The following is a 16,190-nucleotide window of genomic DNA, read 5'->3' as shown; positions in this document are numbered from 1 at the left end:
GTCCTCATGTGACCAACCTTAGGTAATACAATAATACGGTTCGTTTGCCTTCCTTAATCTTATAGAATCTTCGGCTATGGTGTATGGTGTATATACATTACGTCTGATAAAAAGGATGTATGTTTACAATTGGCTACAAAGCCAACAAGTACAGGTTATTCAAAGGTAATTTTTATCACGCGAGCCGCTACCTATTTCGATCGAGAAAATTGTGCCCAAAAGACACGTGATCCTATCGGACCATCCGCTGTACACGCTGCGTTCATGCATGCACGCCCGAATTCAAAAATTGTTTTAAAAATCCCGTTTGTTTCAGGAAGTATATAACGTCAAAAGAAGTTCAGGCTATGGTCACATATTTGCGGGAATAATAAGGGAAGTATATTATTCACGACTGGTTTACATATCGCGAAAACACTGTACAGCCGACATCATCACACAGCCGAAATAAATATTTCACTAGGCAACGAATGCCTAAATCAAAATTCTAAATGGGGAGAATTGGGGCGTGATCTTTTAACATTTTCATCATTTTCGAACGTTTCGGGGGTCCATTTATGTGTTAGATGGTAGTTAGATTATTCTTCGAAAGTTGGGTGTGAGCTTTCGACGTATTTGACTCCATTGTAGGTAACGGTATGCAAATCCCAAGTGAACTGGACTCCGTTGGAACCCTGGATGAAGCAAGGAACGTCGGGGCGGGCAACGTAGCACAAGGTGCCGATGGCGAGGTCCAATTCGGGGCTAGCTCCCATGTTGAATTCAGAAAAAGCCTTGGTGCTTCCGTAAAGGTCGACTGGCATGGAAAGGACGGTCGTCTTGCCAGTTTCAATGGTATTGATGTAACCCAAGTAGTTCAAGTCACCATCTTCCTCTTCGTTGAACAAGTAGATCCAGCTGTGGAATCCAACGATGACGTTGTTTTCCAATCGTTCAAACACGTTGGCGTGTTCCCATCCGCTGCTAGCCACAACTCCGGGGACGTATTCGGACCAGCGACCGAACCAGATGGTGCTCAAAAACTGCTTAAACTCGGCCACATCAGCGCTAGCTTCGCCTGATTTTCGGTAGAGTCAAACGTGCAACAGTTAGATCCTCTATACAACTTGTGAATTATCTTGAAAAAAACTGAAGGATCGATTACCTTTGGAAACGAGGAAAGCGTGAAGCTGTTGCATCACACCGGTCTCCATGACGGCGTCAATAAAAGCAACTTCCTCGGCCAACTGTTCAGGAGTGAACGTGTCCTGGATGGTGACGTTCTTCTGGTAGTTGTTGAGCAGGGCCTGAGCGGCAGCGAAAGTTGGCTTGGCAAAGTCGGGGATCGGGTCACTGACAATCAATCTAGAATCGTTTGCATTGTGTTGAATAAGACAGCCTGTCCATCAATGTAATACATGAAAATGCATTTGTTTACCGGCCGGGTGCGTTGTCTACCAAGCTGCCGGCTGTGGTCTGGCCTTGGAGGTCCAATGTGAGAGTGGCTCCATTGACATCGTTGGTGTGCAGGTCTCTGGACAGGGTCAGCAACTCATCGTCGGTGATGGGAGCTGAATAGATAAAAGAATGAATGAGGCTTTCGTTTCATCTGATGAGATCTTTTGCTGGCTATCTTATTTGCCAAACAGTAATACAAACATGTTAAAAAGAGGGTGAAAAAGGGATAACTTACTGGCACGGAGACTCTTGGCGCTGGATGCACCAGTTGCCAAAACGAGGACTGATACGATGGCGAAGAGTTTCATCTAGGCAGTCACATAATAATCAACAGTTGGTCGTATGAATACGATTATTTCTTAGATTTACAATAAGAAAATGTGTTTTACCTTTATGAGAAGTTGGGCTGTGACTTGCTTTGAGAAGCTGGTACTTTCCAATGTAACTATAACATCGGGAAAGGCAGTCCCTTATATACCATGTTATCGTTTACATCAGCTGTTGTCTGCGTGGCAATGTACAGGTATCAAAAGTCATCTTCTTGTATCAAAGGCTTGTTTGAACAAGAGGACTAAATAACGGGTCAATAATAAGTCATTAGTCAGCAGGTAAAACTATGGCCTACGTGACTATCCACAGACTTTGATAACACCCTGATGCACTTGGTTACGTTTTCGTTGATACCAAGGTTCATTTGTGCTGTAAAATACTTTGTTCAAGGTGATTTGGTTTGTTTTTCTCACAATGTGTTGTCCTATCTTTCCTTATTGAATGGTCACAGTCTATGCAAACACGTTACCGGTTTTTGAGCTATTCTAATGTTTCATGGTTGAAGTACACGTAAAGAAATTTTGTGAGTTATCAAGGCAGTCTGACGCGTGCATTCTGGGCTTTAAAAAACCGTTGAAATATCCAGTTGTTTCAAAACAATCATCTTCGTTCATGCAAGCTACATAAAACCTTATTAAAATTTCTGCCGAAACAGATATCTAACGACCTCTCCGTTTTCCAGCTGTAGACTTGTTGGTTTTTAAGATCGATACGTTTAGCAACACGATTCTGTTTGACGTGTGACTTGGGTTTTTCTTGATATTTATCCAACTTCATCTCAGCGCCTCATACGACATTAGTTTATTGGTTCTTGAATGGTAAACTCCTCGGGATCATGCCCTCCCATTTGCTTCAGTTGTCATAGAGATTAACACCAGTCTGTTTTGTGCTTTACGTAACTAAGACAATCGAAAGTCCTGTTGGCAACAGGCAATCAGTGATAAGAACCCTGTAACAGCTGGTTGTACTACCTCATGCCAACTGCACCGTGAACCACATATCATAAAAGGGCTTCGATGTAATTTGCTTTTGCATGCGCGACAATGGGATGTCCTTTCTCCAGCACATTCTCGAATATTACTGCCGCTTCAACACATCGTCGTCATAATTTATTAAAGAATAAAGAAATGCAGGGTCGGTATCACCGTTCGACATGAAAACATAAAATGAATGTATTATGTAATATCTCCAATCAACATAATGTCCATTCTCAATGGGCTGTATTATACTGTACACGGTAATGTGCAAAACAAAATTACTTGTTCTCTTTCCTTCTCGCATTTTAGATTCTCGTCGAGTCAACAATATTTTTAACTTATATGAATAGGATCGATTATTACTTCACCGATAGATAATTTTTACATTTGTGGAGGGGAACGTTTGAAGAGGACGCGTGGGGTAGCTGTACAGTTACAGGGCAAACATGGATGGTTCCAACCATCCATGTTTCGAACGATGACAGCGAACGACATTAGCACATTAAGACGCACGATTGTTCTCCCATATCGTGAAACGTACATCTCATATTCTCCGTGCTAGTCCAGAATGGGAAATTCTCAGAGTTCCTGGAAACAATTAAGAAAACCAAACAAATCAATATCCATATCGTTCCATTAGTCGGATGAGTATCACTAATTGCCGTGGCACTTGTGCATCGTTAAAAGAAGAAAGAAAAAACAGGTCCAAATAAAAAATGTAACTCTTGTGAAATGCACCCAAAAAGAAACGGAAGTGAGTAATGCCCACTTAAAACGTGTGACGGAAACCCATTCGTCAAGAACATAAACCTACATAACTTATCATCTGGCAATGGTATATATATGTGTCCCCTCTTGGAAACGGAAATAAGAATAACGACTGAAAGTGGTCGGTTCTCGTTCAGCGATTCTCAATGACTGTATCGATCACTAAAAGCGAAACGCAGATGGCAAAGGGAAACAAAAAAATGGGGTATTAATAATGCGCTCATAAGCATCGGGTCTCATATTTCCTAAACGTCTCTTCGAAAAGACAGGGCATTATACCTATCAAGGCCAGCATCCATTAAGAACGTCTTACGCTTTTGCTTAATAACGACCCCAGATGGATGGAATAATAACCGTATAGTGATTAGAAATCCTATCCCTTCTACGTATTAGATGTGTTACTTATATAGAAAATAGGTCCGCTTTGACCTTAATGAGGGTGGATGATGAACTAAATCAAATGGGTCCTACACGTTTTCTCTCGCAATTCTCATTCGATTCCGCACGAAGGATTTGCACGGATTAATAAAAAAAAATGGGTTTGCCAGTAATGGCTCAATAAATGGGATATTGAGATCCTCTGAACCGTTCCAGAGACTGGACAACGATATGGCGTAAAGACAAAGTAAAAAGACTATGATTCGATTGATCGTGTTGAGTGCTGTTAGCGAAGGCCACTTACGTGCTGTTGGGACGATCGAAGCTGTTGTCTTCTTGACTGGATGGAGAGTCGATGGCATGGGCAGGGTTCTGCTGTCGACAAACTAATCCCACGTCACACGGACACAGCTGATTGAGAGAGTACTCGAGACCGCCATCCGGTACGAAACAGCGCTGACCGAGCGTCAATTTACGTTGACAAACGGCCTCACCGTGACGACGGGCGCAGCACAGACCAGCCTGACAGTCTGAATTGCCATGACAACGAGAGCCTTGAATCATCCAAACAAAAACAAAAAGTGGGCAATGTTAAATATGTCAAATTAGATCCAACAAGTGAACATTTGATGGACGTGTCGATTCCGCCTATTTTTATAGCAACACAGCAAAGTGTGTCGCTAAATTTGATAAATATGCACTTCAAGTGGGACCGGGACGTGAAGACTAATGGAACACTTTAAAGTACGACGTGAGAGTGTGTAGTTCCAACAAAATTCGATTTAAACAACCTAAGTTTGCACTTGGTTCTGGTCCGTCCTGGTCGTTGCGCTCCCATTATCCGCCCCGTTTTATACTAGTGAACTGCACTAGGATTCGTGAGTGCCTCAGGCCATATATATATACTTTCTAGTTTCCCGCTCACGTCAACATCGACCACATAATGTTGAATATGACTTTGATCCTTTTAGCTTTAAAGAGGATTGGTGAACTGGAACGAGACACGAGAAAGGCAAGTAAATAAGAAGATCGTTGGGACTGGCTTACCTTCTTCTCCTGTCGCTATCTTCGCCTGGCAACGCCCGAACATGCACGCCAGTCCTTTGCCGCACATCCGATCCCGACGGCAGGCAAATCCCGGTGATTTCTCCGTTCGGCATACACCGTAATGAAGATCGCAAAAACGCCCTTTACCACATTGTTTGTCTTCCATGCATTTATCCTGCGTTCAAACCCGTAAAGTTATAGTGATACACATAATCAATGAAGGACAATCCATCAGCGTCAAAACAAATGGAATTTCATTATGAAAATGGCAATTTCGTTTTTTTTTTTTTTTGTTTTCAGCTTACTTGTCCGTGATGTTGCCTCGTAGGTCGTGAACCGCTCGATAAAGATGAGTTCCTTGGTAACTTCAGTTTGGTATTCCGCGGATGTTCGATATCACTGACGTCTTCGGAGCTACTCTCCGTGTCGTCACCGAGTCTCGTTTTGGACGATTCGTCTTTCATGTCGATGACGGGATTTCCAAGAACCAATGACCAAACCAAGCCGTGCACCGTCTCGACGGCCAACATGACAACCAACGATGTTAGAAGCAACTTTCTCATGGTTTTGAGGATGAATGTGAACAAACGGCGAGTAAAGAGTTAGTCCAATGGGGCACAGTGAAACGAACTGAGAAGCTGAGAGACGATTGAAGACATCTGCAACACTCGGCTGCGTTTTATAGGTGGATGTCAGGTAGAAATTTGGCACGGCCATTTCGACGGACGAGGATGGGGTTGGAGCAATTCTGATGTATAACGTTCTTAGTTTTTTTTTCCTATACTTGTTTATAGAGAATCAAATCTCTAACGTACTTCTCCATGAGGATTGAGGAGTAAAGGATTAAAACGACAAGCCCCCCTCTTCTACGTATCGGAGGGGAATTTCAGTTTTGTGTTGAGTTGACTTAAGCTGCTGGATAATGGGCGCCACGTGCTGGAATCCGCCAAGCCTCCCTGCCCATTGGCACTAAAGAGGGCAGTCATCATCATCAAAATACGCCCTTTTTCTTACTTTGAAAGAAACAGGGAAATTAAAATGAAGGAAAAACTATTTTTAAAAAATAATAAAGACGATCGCGCATTTTTCCTGTTGACGACATCCCCACAATTCCGGGTGCAACGGATAAGACACGACAGCTCAGTTGAACGAGTCAGGTGGATTCTTATAATTTGTCACATTCTACAAGACTGTTGATTACTTTGATAAAGTTTCGTTTGACAAAATCATTAGTCAACCCAAATTACAAAGTTCCTGGCCAAGTTTGTCGTCATCCATCAAAATCCAAAAGGACGGGGCTCCATCCATTTTGAATTCGTTATTACGACGACGTTCGTCAATATCGTGCCGTTGCGTATACCGTAAACGACCGATGGGGTTTCCATGTAACGATCTCTCAAGAGAATTGGGTTTGATTGCAACGCCTCTTTATTTTTACCAAGTAAAGTGTCATATATAGTTTTACATTTTTTTCTAGCTATATCGTTGCCTTCTCAAGTTATAGCAGACTTCTGCGAATGAAACTTTTTAACGAGAAAACTCTTTATTCTTTTTTATAAGGACACAACAACAAAAAACACACACAAGTGGGAGTGAGTTATTGTAAAGTCAACGAGGGACAGGCGGAGTCGAGAGGATTTGATGGTCGATGTGGATTTCCAGCTGCTTTAAGTGACACGGCTGTCCACACAAATCAATGCCAAACGACGAGCCAAACGACTAGCCATTGAATGCACTCGTCAATAGCCTTAAAAAATTCTCATTTTTTTTTTTCAGTAATAAAATTGGAACTAGACACACAAAATAATTATGGACCAAAAAAAAATTGACCCATTCTACCAGTCGAGTCCATGGGACCTCTCCAGACGAATGACTTGTAGGCTCATCTGGATGGAGAAGCATTGACCAGTCCATGTGTGTTGAAGACAGGTGTGCATGTTTTTGGCACTGCTGGTAGGAGGGGGGACACTATTATATTTGTGTCTAGCCTTCTTTTTCTAGCCTACCATAGAAAAACATCCAATTATGCTCCAATTCCAATTATCAAGGACCAAACTCTTGACCATCATTCCTCTTCGTTTTCTTAGAAAAAGAAAAGACATTTGTGTAGCACTTTTTGGGCAGCTGAAAAATAAAAGATTTCTATTCTGGCTAAACAAAAATGTATATCTTTCGATGGAATCATGGCCGTCTGAGTTTTAAACCCAGTCCAAGGGATGAGATGATGGAACGAATTCAATTTTTTTCTTCAAAAGTCCTAAAGAAGGCTATAACTGAAAAGGATTTTACGTGTACGGACCTAAAAGCTATAAGCTCTACAATGCCCTGATATTAGATTGACCCTTCTCCGGATTCAAACGTTTCCCTTATGTAAGTTATGTACAATCCTCGGTGGTAAGACTTTAAGATGTCAATCCAGCTTTTCTGTCTAGGATTTTTTTGGAGGGCGGGGGGGGATTTCATTATTTCTTTCTGATCAACTATTGATGATGACAGTTTCGTATAACACGTAAGAAGCGTTGAACCTTTTTTTTTTTAATTGCCCTACATTTTGATTGTCAATAACGTTGGAGATTTCTGGAGAGGACGTAAAACAAGTAGTTCTTGCAGCCCATTAATTGCATCTCACAAGGTCGACTATTTTTATGGCTGGGATGTTGCTCTACATCAATTGGTATCCTCTTCACTTTACCTATACTCAATCACCAGGTTTTTGTTTTATATCCTTTCGTTTCGTTGGCTTGCCCATATAAAAATCCCCGTCATGTATTCCCAACAGCCCGTCATCCACAGCAGATCAGCAGCAGTCAATGTCTCCCTTCTTTCTTTTTTTTTCTTCCCCATTTCTAATTGCGATGAAATATATTCATTATCATTTGTCATCAGGAGGCATTGAAGACCCCCCCCTGTAGTGCGTCTATTGTTTTTCTGACTTATTGGCGTCCCCAAGCTGCTCAAGCTCGATGGTCACTGCTGTTTTGACTCAATGGCTTTTTGGCAGATGTTCCAATTGAAAATAAAAATAAGCACAGCAGCATCTGATCCTCCATCACTCAAATTTTCAAGTCATTTTATATTCCGCAATCAAAAAATTTCGTGTTTTGGTCAAACTAACTTGTGCAGCCTTAACTGATGTTCGGTATATTGGTACTTCGTATAACAACGACACAGGTTTGGAGACGGAAGCAGATCCACCTGTCCGCCCACTACTGACGCCAGCGCAACCTGTAGATCGATACCTTTAGCACAACTACCGGATAAAGGAACCGAACGGGCATACAACGAATGACGGACGAAAGCAGACTGGTGGTTGGGTTTCCAGTGTATATAGGTTAGTGGAAGAGCAAGGTAATGGGATGTAATTGTTTCCAAGCAAACTTCTAAATACGCTAAGAGTTATGGTTAAAGCCAAGGCCTTCCGGTGAGTCATTTTTGCCCGGATCCATTACGCAATCGACCTTGAGGTTATAGTAAGAACGCAATGAGTATATTCCAAACGATAAACACGACCCGACAACTCATTCAATTTCCTAATGACCAACGCCAAATGTAAAGCCGGTACATCTGCAAACGGGAAACAACATGCCTTTAGCAAAAAATAAATCAAACAAAAGCATGCGCATCCATGAAAGAAGATCATATTTAGAATGCAAAATTTTTATTTCATGGTTAGCCACATAATCAAAGTTTGATCCAAAACTTGGCAGTCAAATTCCGCTTCAAGAGAGGACGTTATCAGTTCAACCGGGAGAGTTCTCTCTTTGATCCTGCCAGTCTGTCCTTAATAAAAAAGACACTCTTTTTTCAGCATGGTAATCTTTATTATGAAAAAGGGACTGTTCACATGATTAATTAGCTTCAAAAGGAATACCGACTCTCAAGGCTCAAAGAAATTTCCAAACGAAAATGGAAACGTGAAATGTCTCACAGTAACCAGGTAAGAAAAACGATGGCATTTTTATTTTAGAGGAGCCTATGCATGTTCAGATATTTGTTGTGTATGAAACGGTGAATAATTAGAAAGGCAGACAGGAGAACAAGAAACAAGATGACTTCATAACTTCGTCGTTGTTCGTGTAATAAGACGCCAGCCTTCAACTTGCCCACACTACACATCTTCCCTTCAGCACCATGGAGACGTCAACATCAAACAAAACGTCGGAGAAGAACATTTCATTACAACATGACATGCATGCGCCCTTGCTTTATCATGTAGCTAAAGTAGGATCTAGACTCAATTTTGCCGGTCTCTACTTTTGAATTTCTTTTTTGTTCTCGCAGCAGCTGAGCAGTGGACGGTTTGATTTCGTTAAATGAAATTGGCGGAGGAAATGCGACGGCCCATTGATCTCTAGCCTCGCTAATAATTTTATACAAATCTTGCCCGTTTTCGATCTCAAATAGGTTACATTAGGCTGTTCTACCTTCACTTGTTTCGGATGGTGCAGTCGCGTAAGAATTCAAGTCACATTCTTTGCTTTACCTATAATGCACAATGAATTGCTGATCTTCTGCATGGAAGACAAATAAATGTAACCAAAGAAAGACACTCAGTATGAAAATTGTATCAAACCAAACACAGTTTGTTCTCGAATGAATGTTGGTGCAGTGAGCTAATGGTTTCAATATTGAGCATTATCAAAATTCAATCCTTTTTCTGTGTTTCACTTAGAATTGTGCTTCCTTTTGGTTATTTATGGTTGTTCAAAATATTCTCCGGCTGTATAGAATCTGAGATAAATATAGTACCTAAAATCCAATTCAATCCTATAACGTAAGATTGAGCCAATAGTTTTTATTCCATTTTGGTGAAAACGTTTCAACGATTTCTTTTTCTATAAATTTCGTGAATGAATGTCTAATGTTAGGATGTCTCAGTTGGCTGTTTTTTCCCGAGTATCACGCAAAACCTTCGATATATTCTTGGAAACAGCTTGAAAACCAACGAACGCCCAGTAGAGCCAATGGTCTTTCCCGGAAACGTTCCACTTCATTTCCATTTGCTAGGAAAAAAAACGAAAAGCAAACTGAGGTAATATCTTCTGGTGGCTGCAGTTTCACGTGAACATATGGCTTTTATGGAAGGGAAGCTTCTTAATGTACACTACCACATAAGGCTTCTTGCTGTCGTTCTCTTTGAAATGTCGGGCTGAATAACAGAAAAAAAAATATAACAAAATGTCTTCTAACTTTGAAAGAATTGTTTAAATGGAAATCAAACGAAGTAAGTGCATGATTTTCCAGGATTTCTTAAATATTTTCTTACATCCTTCCGGTCTTGTATAGGTCTTTAACAGAAAAAAAAAATCTTTAACGAAAGCGTTTGAAAAGACAGCACGCACCACTACAATAAGTCCTCGTTGCAGTGACCACATTAGTTAAGCTATTCAAAAGTGCGCAAACGTGACATGGGTATCTTGATGCTGATTTAAGGCTTGAATCTCAAGTAGTCTCATAAGTTTCTATTATCCGAATGTAAGGCAATTTAGGGAGCTTTGATCTTGTTTTGAAATTCAAATATAACTTTCAAGCAATTTTTTGCGTTGCTCTACAACATTTTCTATCAAGTCAAGTTGATCATAATCACATCCATTCACACACAGTAGACGCAGTGGTAGAACGTTCTGGGTTCAATTTCAATTATCCCACCAGGAACAAAACAAATCTCCAGTTAATTCCTGTTTCTTTTTTACTTTATGCAAACAAAGTTTGCTAATCATTATGGTTCATATTAACATTGGATCTAAAATCCCACTTCGGGGTTTTTTGCTAATGGCACATCGTCTGCTAGAATTAAACCCATCCTCGTTGGTTTTGAAATGCTCTAATTTTGTATAACATTTATATCTGTTTCGTTTTACGTTACGATTCTGCTAGATACTTAATCGCCTTGCATGATGAAGCATTAGTGAAGGCTTCGTGAAATGCGGTTTGCAAGGTGTGTTAAACTACTGATTGCTGTAGTTTCAAGCTTGTTTATTCTATGGCTGGCCAACAAGCCAAGAGCAAGGCACGATGATTTAGGATGGGACTTGAAAAATGATGATGTCGCTATACCCATTAAGTAAGTCGTCTATAATCTATCGTGGTTTCTATACTAATTATTTTTGAAATAAGGTTTGGGAAAAATCAAAGAGAGTATATCGACTCTCGAGGCATTCATGTTGTTGTTGGACGATATGTTGGAGATTCATTGCCTGGTCCTTCTTACCCAAATTTAACTGATGAAGTTTTAAACGAGAACAACTTTGATCCCATCCCATCACAAGGAGAATGGGGTGAACCAGTTGCCATTCTACCTCATGAGCAGTCCAAGTCACAGAGCTTGTACAGGATACACAGATTCAACCTCCTTGCTAGTGACCGGATTCCTTTGAATAGGACACTACCAGATATTAGAAAACCACAGTAAGTGTAGAACACATGAAGACAGATTTATTTTGGTACTTTTTTTTTCACATTTGTTGCTTACAGGTGCAAAGTTCTGACTTACAATATCAATGAACTTCCCACTACTTCAGTTATCATTGTGTTTCATAATGAGGCATGGAGTACTTTGCTGAGAACAGTTCACTCTGTTATAAATCGATCACCAGCCAAGGTGTTATGGGAGATCATTCTTGTAGATGATGCAAGCAACAGAAGTTAGTCATTAGTTTACACATTAAGTTTTATTACAATATCAACAATAAATGTCCTTGCCTTTTTTAAGCTTTCCTAGGGAAGCCACTGGAAGATCATGTTAGCAAATTACCTGTAACAGTTATGGTTTTACGATCAGACAAGAGAATTGGCCTGGTACGAGCCAGACTCATGGGAGCTCGCAAGGCCACTGGTATGATATGATAAATTTTTTTTTTCAGTATTTCGTTATACACCTGTTCGTTATTCAGGCGATGTGCTAACGTTTCTGGACGCCCACTGCGAAACTACTGTTGGGTGGCTTGAGCCACTTCTATATCGTATAAAAACGAACCCAAACTCAGCCGTATGTCCAATAATTGACATTATTAGTGACGACAGTTTTGCTCTCTTGCGAAGTTTCGAGCTTCATCACGGAGGTATGTCGTGGAATCTTCACTTTCGATGGTTTGGTGCTTCGGAAACCTTAATGTCGGTATGGTAATCCTTTTATATTGATCCTGAAATATTTAGCTTATTAGTATCAGTATTGTTATAGTATCTCTTAGTAATACTGTATTGAACGTATTTCATAATATTTATCTGTTTTGTTATTAGGAAAGACGTGGCAACATGACCATTCCTTTCAGGACTCCAGTGATGGCAGGCGGATTGTTTTCAATTGGCAGAGATTATTTTGAAAAGATTGGAACATACGACGACCAGATGGATATCTGGGGTGGTGAGAACATTGAAATGTCTTTACGAGTAAGTTGGTCGAAACGGGAGGGGGGGTTAAGAAATGGAATAAAACATTATTAACTAATTAATTTAAAACAACAATGACCACAGTTTATGAATTGCAATTTTTCTTACAGATTTGGCAGTGTGGTGGTCGAGTAGAAACGTCCCCATGTAGTCATGTCGCTCACGTTTTCCGGAAATCGAGTCCTTACACCTTTCCAGGTGGGGTGAATCAAATCCTCTATTCAAATCTTGCTAGAGCTGCGCTGGTATGGATGGACGAATGGAAAGAATTCTTTTTCAAAATGAACCCTGGTAAATGTAAACCCATCCGTTTTATTTTTGTTTTGTTTTTTTCTGTCGTTGCTCTTCGTAATGCTGTGTTTTGTTTCGCCTTTCACAGAAGCCAACCGTCTTCGTGATGCTCAGTCCATACGGTCACGTCTTGCGTTGCGTGATCGGCTGAAATGCAATGATTTTAATTGGTACTTGAAGAACGTTTGGCCTGAAAACTTCTTCCCCGCACCAGACAGATTTTTTGGAAAGGTACCAGATACTTTGCATCTATTTTTACTGAGTATGATCTTTAGCCATACTTTTTGCTCATCATTAATTGTGTGCATTTAGGTCATTCATAAAGCAACTGGTAAATGTTTAGAACGACCCCTTGGCGGTGGAGGTGTATCCCAACCGGTTGGGCGCCTAAAGCTTGTTCCATGCGTTACGCAGTGGTTTGATGCACATTTGTGGGTTGCCACATGGAATAGTACCAAAAAAGATGGTAGTACGCATGTCGGTTATATTATGTCCGACGAATCGCTTTGTGTCGATGATTTGGACGGTGAAGCTCGTGCCATGGCTTGCTCTGGATTTAGCAAGCAACTATGGTATCATAATTTGAGAACCAACGCCATTGTTCATGGCAATTCCGGCCGATGTTTGTCCATTTCGCGTCCGCCAGAAATTCCAGGAGAGGTTTCCGTTCATAATTGCGATGGTTCGTCGGAGCAGCAGTGGACTCTACAGTCGGAGTCTTGGAGTTGATGTGCTAAAACCTGCATATTCTCCACGAATTCGTGCAATTCTCCCCATTCCATCTCACATCCTGCCTTATATCGCCTACATTAACAAATGTGAATTACGTGTTAATTTATCGCCGGTAATGGCGATATAAAACAATTACTGTGTTATTTTAAGTTAATATCAGCAATTGTGCCTTTGTATGCTAAGATAATTTCATTAACACTTGTTTATTTGTCCCGTACTATTCACAGGGTTCTTTTACAGAATAACAGTACAGATCTGAAAAAAGTTATCCAAATTGCGAAAAAAAACTCAGAATCAACTATTTCTGACTACCTAAATCTTACGATACAACATAGATTCATGGAGGTTGCTTGCTAATTTTCTTTAAATCTTACAAAAGCATTGTGCTTGGTTTTTCAAGGTAACTCTTGAAAGCAGCGAGCCACTGGGCACCTACTGCACCATCGACAACTCGATGATCACTGCTTAGTGTCACGGTCATGACATTGGCAGCACGGAAACCTTGCTCTGCTGATGTGTCAACGACCAATCGTTTTTCCGTTCCGCCAACGGCCAAAATGCACGACTGAGGTGGGTTTATAATGGCTGTGAAGTTCCGTACTCCGAACATGCCAAGGTTCGAGATGGAAAATGTGCCACCCTGAATGCAGAAAACTTGAATAAACGAACTTTTTAAAACTACTTACATATTACACATCTACTGTACTTGGAACTCATGGGGCTGAAGCTTTCCATCACGAGCTTTACCAGCTAACGTGCGTACATCGGCACTGATCGATGCCAAGCCTTTTCTCTCAGCATTGAAAACAATGGGTGTGATGAGTCCTCGATCGGTGCTCACAGCTACACTGATATCCACTGTGTCGTACCTGAAACAGTTAATAATTCACCTGGTTTAATTTATCGTAAATGATATTATCATTACAAATAATACCAAGCGAGTAGGAATTAAATAGAAAGAAAAAAAAAGGAGAGGGGGCACCCGGGTTTGAACCGGGGACCTCTCGATCTGCAGTCGAATGCTCTACCACTGAGCTATACCCCCACGTTACTGTCTTACAAAGTAGCCAGGGTTTAATCTAACGGCTTCACTTGCCAACTTCGGTAAAAACCTCGTTATATAACTGACTTCAGTTAATAAAACATAGATACAACTACTATTGTAAAAAGTTGAAAAACGAAATCCAAAATTCAGCTTACTGTCGGATGAAGGTTTCTTGCCACGAGGAATTGACTTCTGGTACTTTGCGACAGGCTAATGCAGCAGCTTTGATGACAAAATCGTTTACACTCAGCTTGCCGCCGTCTTTACCTAGCAGGGCATTAAATTCCTGACGGAGCGAAAGCACTGAATCCATGGTAACGTCCACCTAGCATTAGAGTTTTCCTATTTATCACGTTCTGCATAACTCTTTACGTTCGTTTTTCCATCTGAACATTCATTAGAGGAATGACAAAAAATTGTTCTTGCAAATATAATACCGTTAAGTAATAATGAGGGATGGATTGTTTAGACTGCAACAGACGTTTGGCAATGACGCCTCTGATATTGGTAACAGGAAGATCCCTGAATTTCTGTCCTGGAACTGGCTGTAGAGGAGCAGCTGCTTGTGATGCAACTGGGGTTGTAGCAGCCGGTTTGGGAGACACTGGTACCTTATCAAGGTCTTTGGCTGTGATGGATCCTTCGAATCCTGAGCCACCAGAAACCGAGGCCAACGAAATTCCTTTCTCGGCAGCCATTTTCCGGGCCAATGGTGACGCAAATATCCTATTCGAAGTTTCGGTGCTAGACGAGGATGTCGGAGCTAGAATGGTTACGGATATATCTTTTATTTTCCACACTATGATTTACGATTTTTCAAAATTTGTACCACTTAATGCAGATGCTGGTTGGGATGGCGTGGTAGTTTCGGTTTGTAAGGTTGTAGGGGCAGATGCGGTGGCAGCAGTCCCATCGTCTTTGAAATCTTTGAAAGCCGCCACATCTTCAGCATTGTCGACAATGATGCAAACAAGTTTTCCAATTGGGACATCTTTTGAGCCAGCAGGAATCATAATTTTTGCCAAATATCCTTCTTCAGGTGTTTCAAATCCCATGGTAGCCTTGTCAGTTTCAATTTCAGCTAGCAAATCTCCTTCATTAAGTTTGTCACCTGAAAGAGTATACATATATATGTTATTCATCAAAAACTAGATACTCTGTAGCATATTGCAGCATATTATACAACCTTCTTGCTTTTCCCAGCTAATGAGAGTTCCAGATTCCATAGTGGGAGACAATGCTGGCAATTCAACCCTTTTATGGGAAGGAAGTGAACCACTTGCATACATTCTTACTGAAGTCTTGTGTAGTCCAGTCATCATTGAAATTGCTGAATACCCAGAGCTTTTATCAACAAATGTTTCCCTAGATTTAAAAAGCATAGATAAAAGTCAGGCCCATTAATCCATAGCATACTGTAAAACCTCAGAAAATTACAACATTAAATTTTAACAAAAAATTTTAATTTATTTGGTATTCTTTAAATGTGATTTTTCTAGAGAAGCCCTTCATAACCGTGAAAGGAATACAATGATTTACTGGAGGAAACAAATAAGAAGTGAAATAACTAAGGTAACCTTGGAATTTCCTTCTGGAATATCACCGTCGAAAGTTTCCTTGCTCCATTTCGTGTCTTCGATGCATTTTCTAAAGTAATTTTCGCCACACAAGCCTTTCGAACTAAAGATGACCGGAACATTTTCCACAAGGAATTATACGAGCGGAACTGGAAATCACGATGTGCACACAAGAAGACGAAGAGTAAGAAGAGAACAGCTGATTTTTGGTTTGCCCCA

General features: G+C 40.7%; 4 protein-coding genes and 1 non-coding gene across 5 annotated transcripts; 1 reads left to right on the top strand and 4 right to left on the bottom strand.

Annotated features, from left to right (window-relative positions):
* Positions 1-358: 358 nt before the first annotated feature.
* On the bottom strand, positions 359-1,905 carry LOC116916313 (poly(U)-specific endoribonuclease homolog). Its single transcript, XM_032921545.2, has 5 exons — positions 1,827-1,905; positions 1,673-1,745; positions 1,418-1,550; positions 1,145-1,344; positions 359-1,057 (listed from the first exon to the last, which is right to left on the bottom strand). Exons 2-5 carry the CDS (start codon positions 1,743-1,745, stop codon positions 579-581), a joined length of 885 nt encoding a protein of 294 aa, XP_032777436.1. The 5' UTR covers positions 1,827-1,905; the 3' UTR covers positions 359-578.
* A 1,016-nt stretch (positions 1,906-2,921) lies between these two features.
* Positions 2,922-5,592, bottom strand: LOC116916314 (dickkopf-related protein 3). The gene is made up of 4 exons (XM_032921546.2): positions 5,243-5,592; positions 4,938-5,112; positions 4,195-4,444; positions 2,922-3,332 (listed from the first exon to the last, which is right to left on the bottom strand). Exons 1-4 carry the CDS (start codon positions 5,498-5,500, stop codon positions 3,239-3,241), a joined length of 777 nt encoding a protein of 258 aa, XP_032777437.2. The 5' UTR covers positions 5,501-5,592; the 3' UTR covers positions 2,922-3,238.
* Positions 5,593-10,707: 5,115 nt separating this feature from the next.
* On the top strand, positions 10,708-13,617 carry LOC116916297 (polypeptide N-acetylgalactosaminyltransferase 1). The gene is made up of 9 exons (XM_032921521.2): positions 10,708-11,001; positions 11,055-11,345; positions 11,412-11,581; positions 11,650-11,772; positions 11,831-12,054; positions 12,177-12,326; positions 12,437-12,617; positions 12,706-12,848; positions 12,930-13,617. The coding sequence occupies exons 1-9, from the start codon at positions 10,862-10,864 to the stop codon at positions 13,344-13,346; spliced, it is 1,839 nt and encodes a 612-aa protein (XP_032777412.2). The 5' UTR covers positions 10,708-10,861; the 3' UTR covers positions 13,347-13,617.
* Positions 13,537-16,177, bottom strand: LOC116916296 (dihydrolipoyllysine-residue acetyltransferase component of pyruvate dehydrogenase complex, mitochondrial). Its single transcript, XM_032921520.2, has 7 exons — positions 15,972-16,177; positions 15,581-15,759; positions 15,224-15,505; positions 14,832-15,157; positions 14,550-14,719; positions 14,056-14,218; positions 13,537-13,989 (listed from the first exon to the last, which is right to left on the bottom strand). The coding sequence occupies exons 1-7, from the start codon at positions 16,091-16,093 to the stop codon at positions 13,720-13,722; spliced, it is 1,512 nt and encodes a 503-aa protein (XP_032777411.2). The 5' UTR covers positions 16,094-16,177; the 3' UTR covers positions 13,537-13,719.
* On the bottom strand, positions 14,323-14,394 carry Trnac-gca. The gene has a single exon. It is a non-coding gene; the product is annotated as a tRNA-Cys (tRNA).
* Positions 16,178-16,190: the final 13 nt, after the last annotated feature.

Source organism: Daphnia magna, linkage group LG2 (genome assembly GCF_020631705.1).
Source record: "Daphnia magna isolate NIES linkage group LG2, ASM2063170v1.1, whole genome shotgun sequence".
Classification (NCBI taxonomy): domain Eukaryota; kingdom Metazoa; phylum Arthropoda; class Branchiopoda; order Diplostraca; family Daphniidae; genus Daphnia; species Daphnia magna.
This window is presented reverse-complemented; position numbering and strand designations above follow the sequence as displayed.

What these genes read in the sequence shown, in the direction of transcription:
- LOC116916313 (XM_032921545.2), bottom strand. Translation starts at nt 1,745, where the DNA reads ATGAAACTCTTCGCCATCGTATCAGTCCTCGTTTTGGCAACTGGTGCA. An exon ending in CGCCAAGAGTCTCCGTGCCA is followed by an intron (nt 1,551 to 1,672) that starts GTAAGTTATCCC and finishes TTATCTATTCAG; the next exon opens with CTCCCATCACCGACGATGAG. An exon ending in CGCTTTCCTCGTTTCCAAAG is followed by an intron (nt 1,058 to 1,144) that starts GTAATCGATCCT and finishes ACCGAAAATCAG; the next exon opens with GCGAAGCTAGCGCTGATGTG.
- LOC116916314 (XM_032921546.2), bottom strand. Translation starts at nt 5,500, where the DNA reads ATGAGAAAGTTGCTTCTAACATCGTTGGTTGTCATGTTGGCCGTCGAG. An exon ending in CGAGGCAACATCACGGACAA is followed by an intron (nt 5,113 to 5,242) that starts GTAAGCTGAAAA and finishes GTTTGAACGCAG; the next exon opens with GATAAATGCATGGAAGACAA. An exon ending in GATAGCGACAGGAGAAGAAG is followed by an intron (nt 4,445 to 4,937) that starts GTAAGCCAGTCC and finishes GGATGATTCAAG; the next exon opens with GCTCTCGTTGTCATGGCAAT.
- LOC116916297 (XM_032921521.2), top strand. Translation starts at nt 10,862, where the DNA reads ATGCGGTTTGCAAGGTGTGTTAAACTACTGATTGCTGTAGTTTCAAGC. An exon ending in GATGTCGCTATACCCATTAA is followed by an intron (nt 11,002 to 11,054) that starts GTAAGTCGTCTA and finishes TTTTGAAATAAG; the next exon opens with GTTTGGGAAAAATCAAAGAG. An exon ending in CTTCGGAAACCTTAATGTCG is followed by an intron (nt 12,055 to 12,176) that starts GTATGGTAATCC and finishes TTTTGTTATTAG; the next exon opens with GAAAGACGTGGCAACATGAC.
- LOC116916296 (XM_032921520.2), bottom strand. Translation starts at nt 16,093, where the DNA reads ATGTTCCGGTCATCTTTAGTTCGAAAGGCTTGTGTGGCGAAAATTACT. An exon ending in ACCAGCATCTGCATTAAGTG is followed by an intron (nt 15,158 to 15,223) that starts GTACAAATTTTG and finishes TAACCATTCTAG; the next exon opens with CTCCGACATCCTCGTCTAGC. An exon ending in TCCCTCATTATTACTTAACG is followed by an intron (nt 14,720 to 14,831) that starts GTATTATATTTG and finishes CTCTAATGCTAG; the next exon opens with GTGGACGTTACCATGGATTC.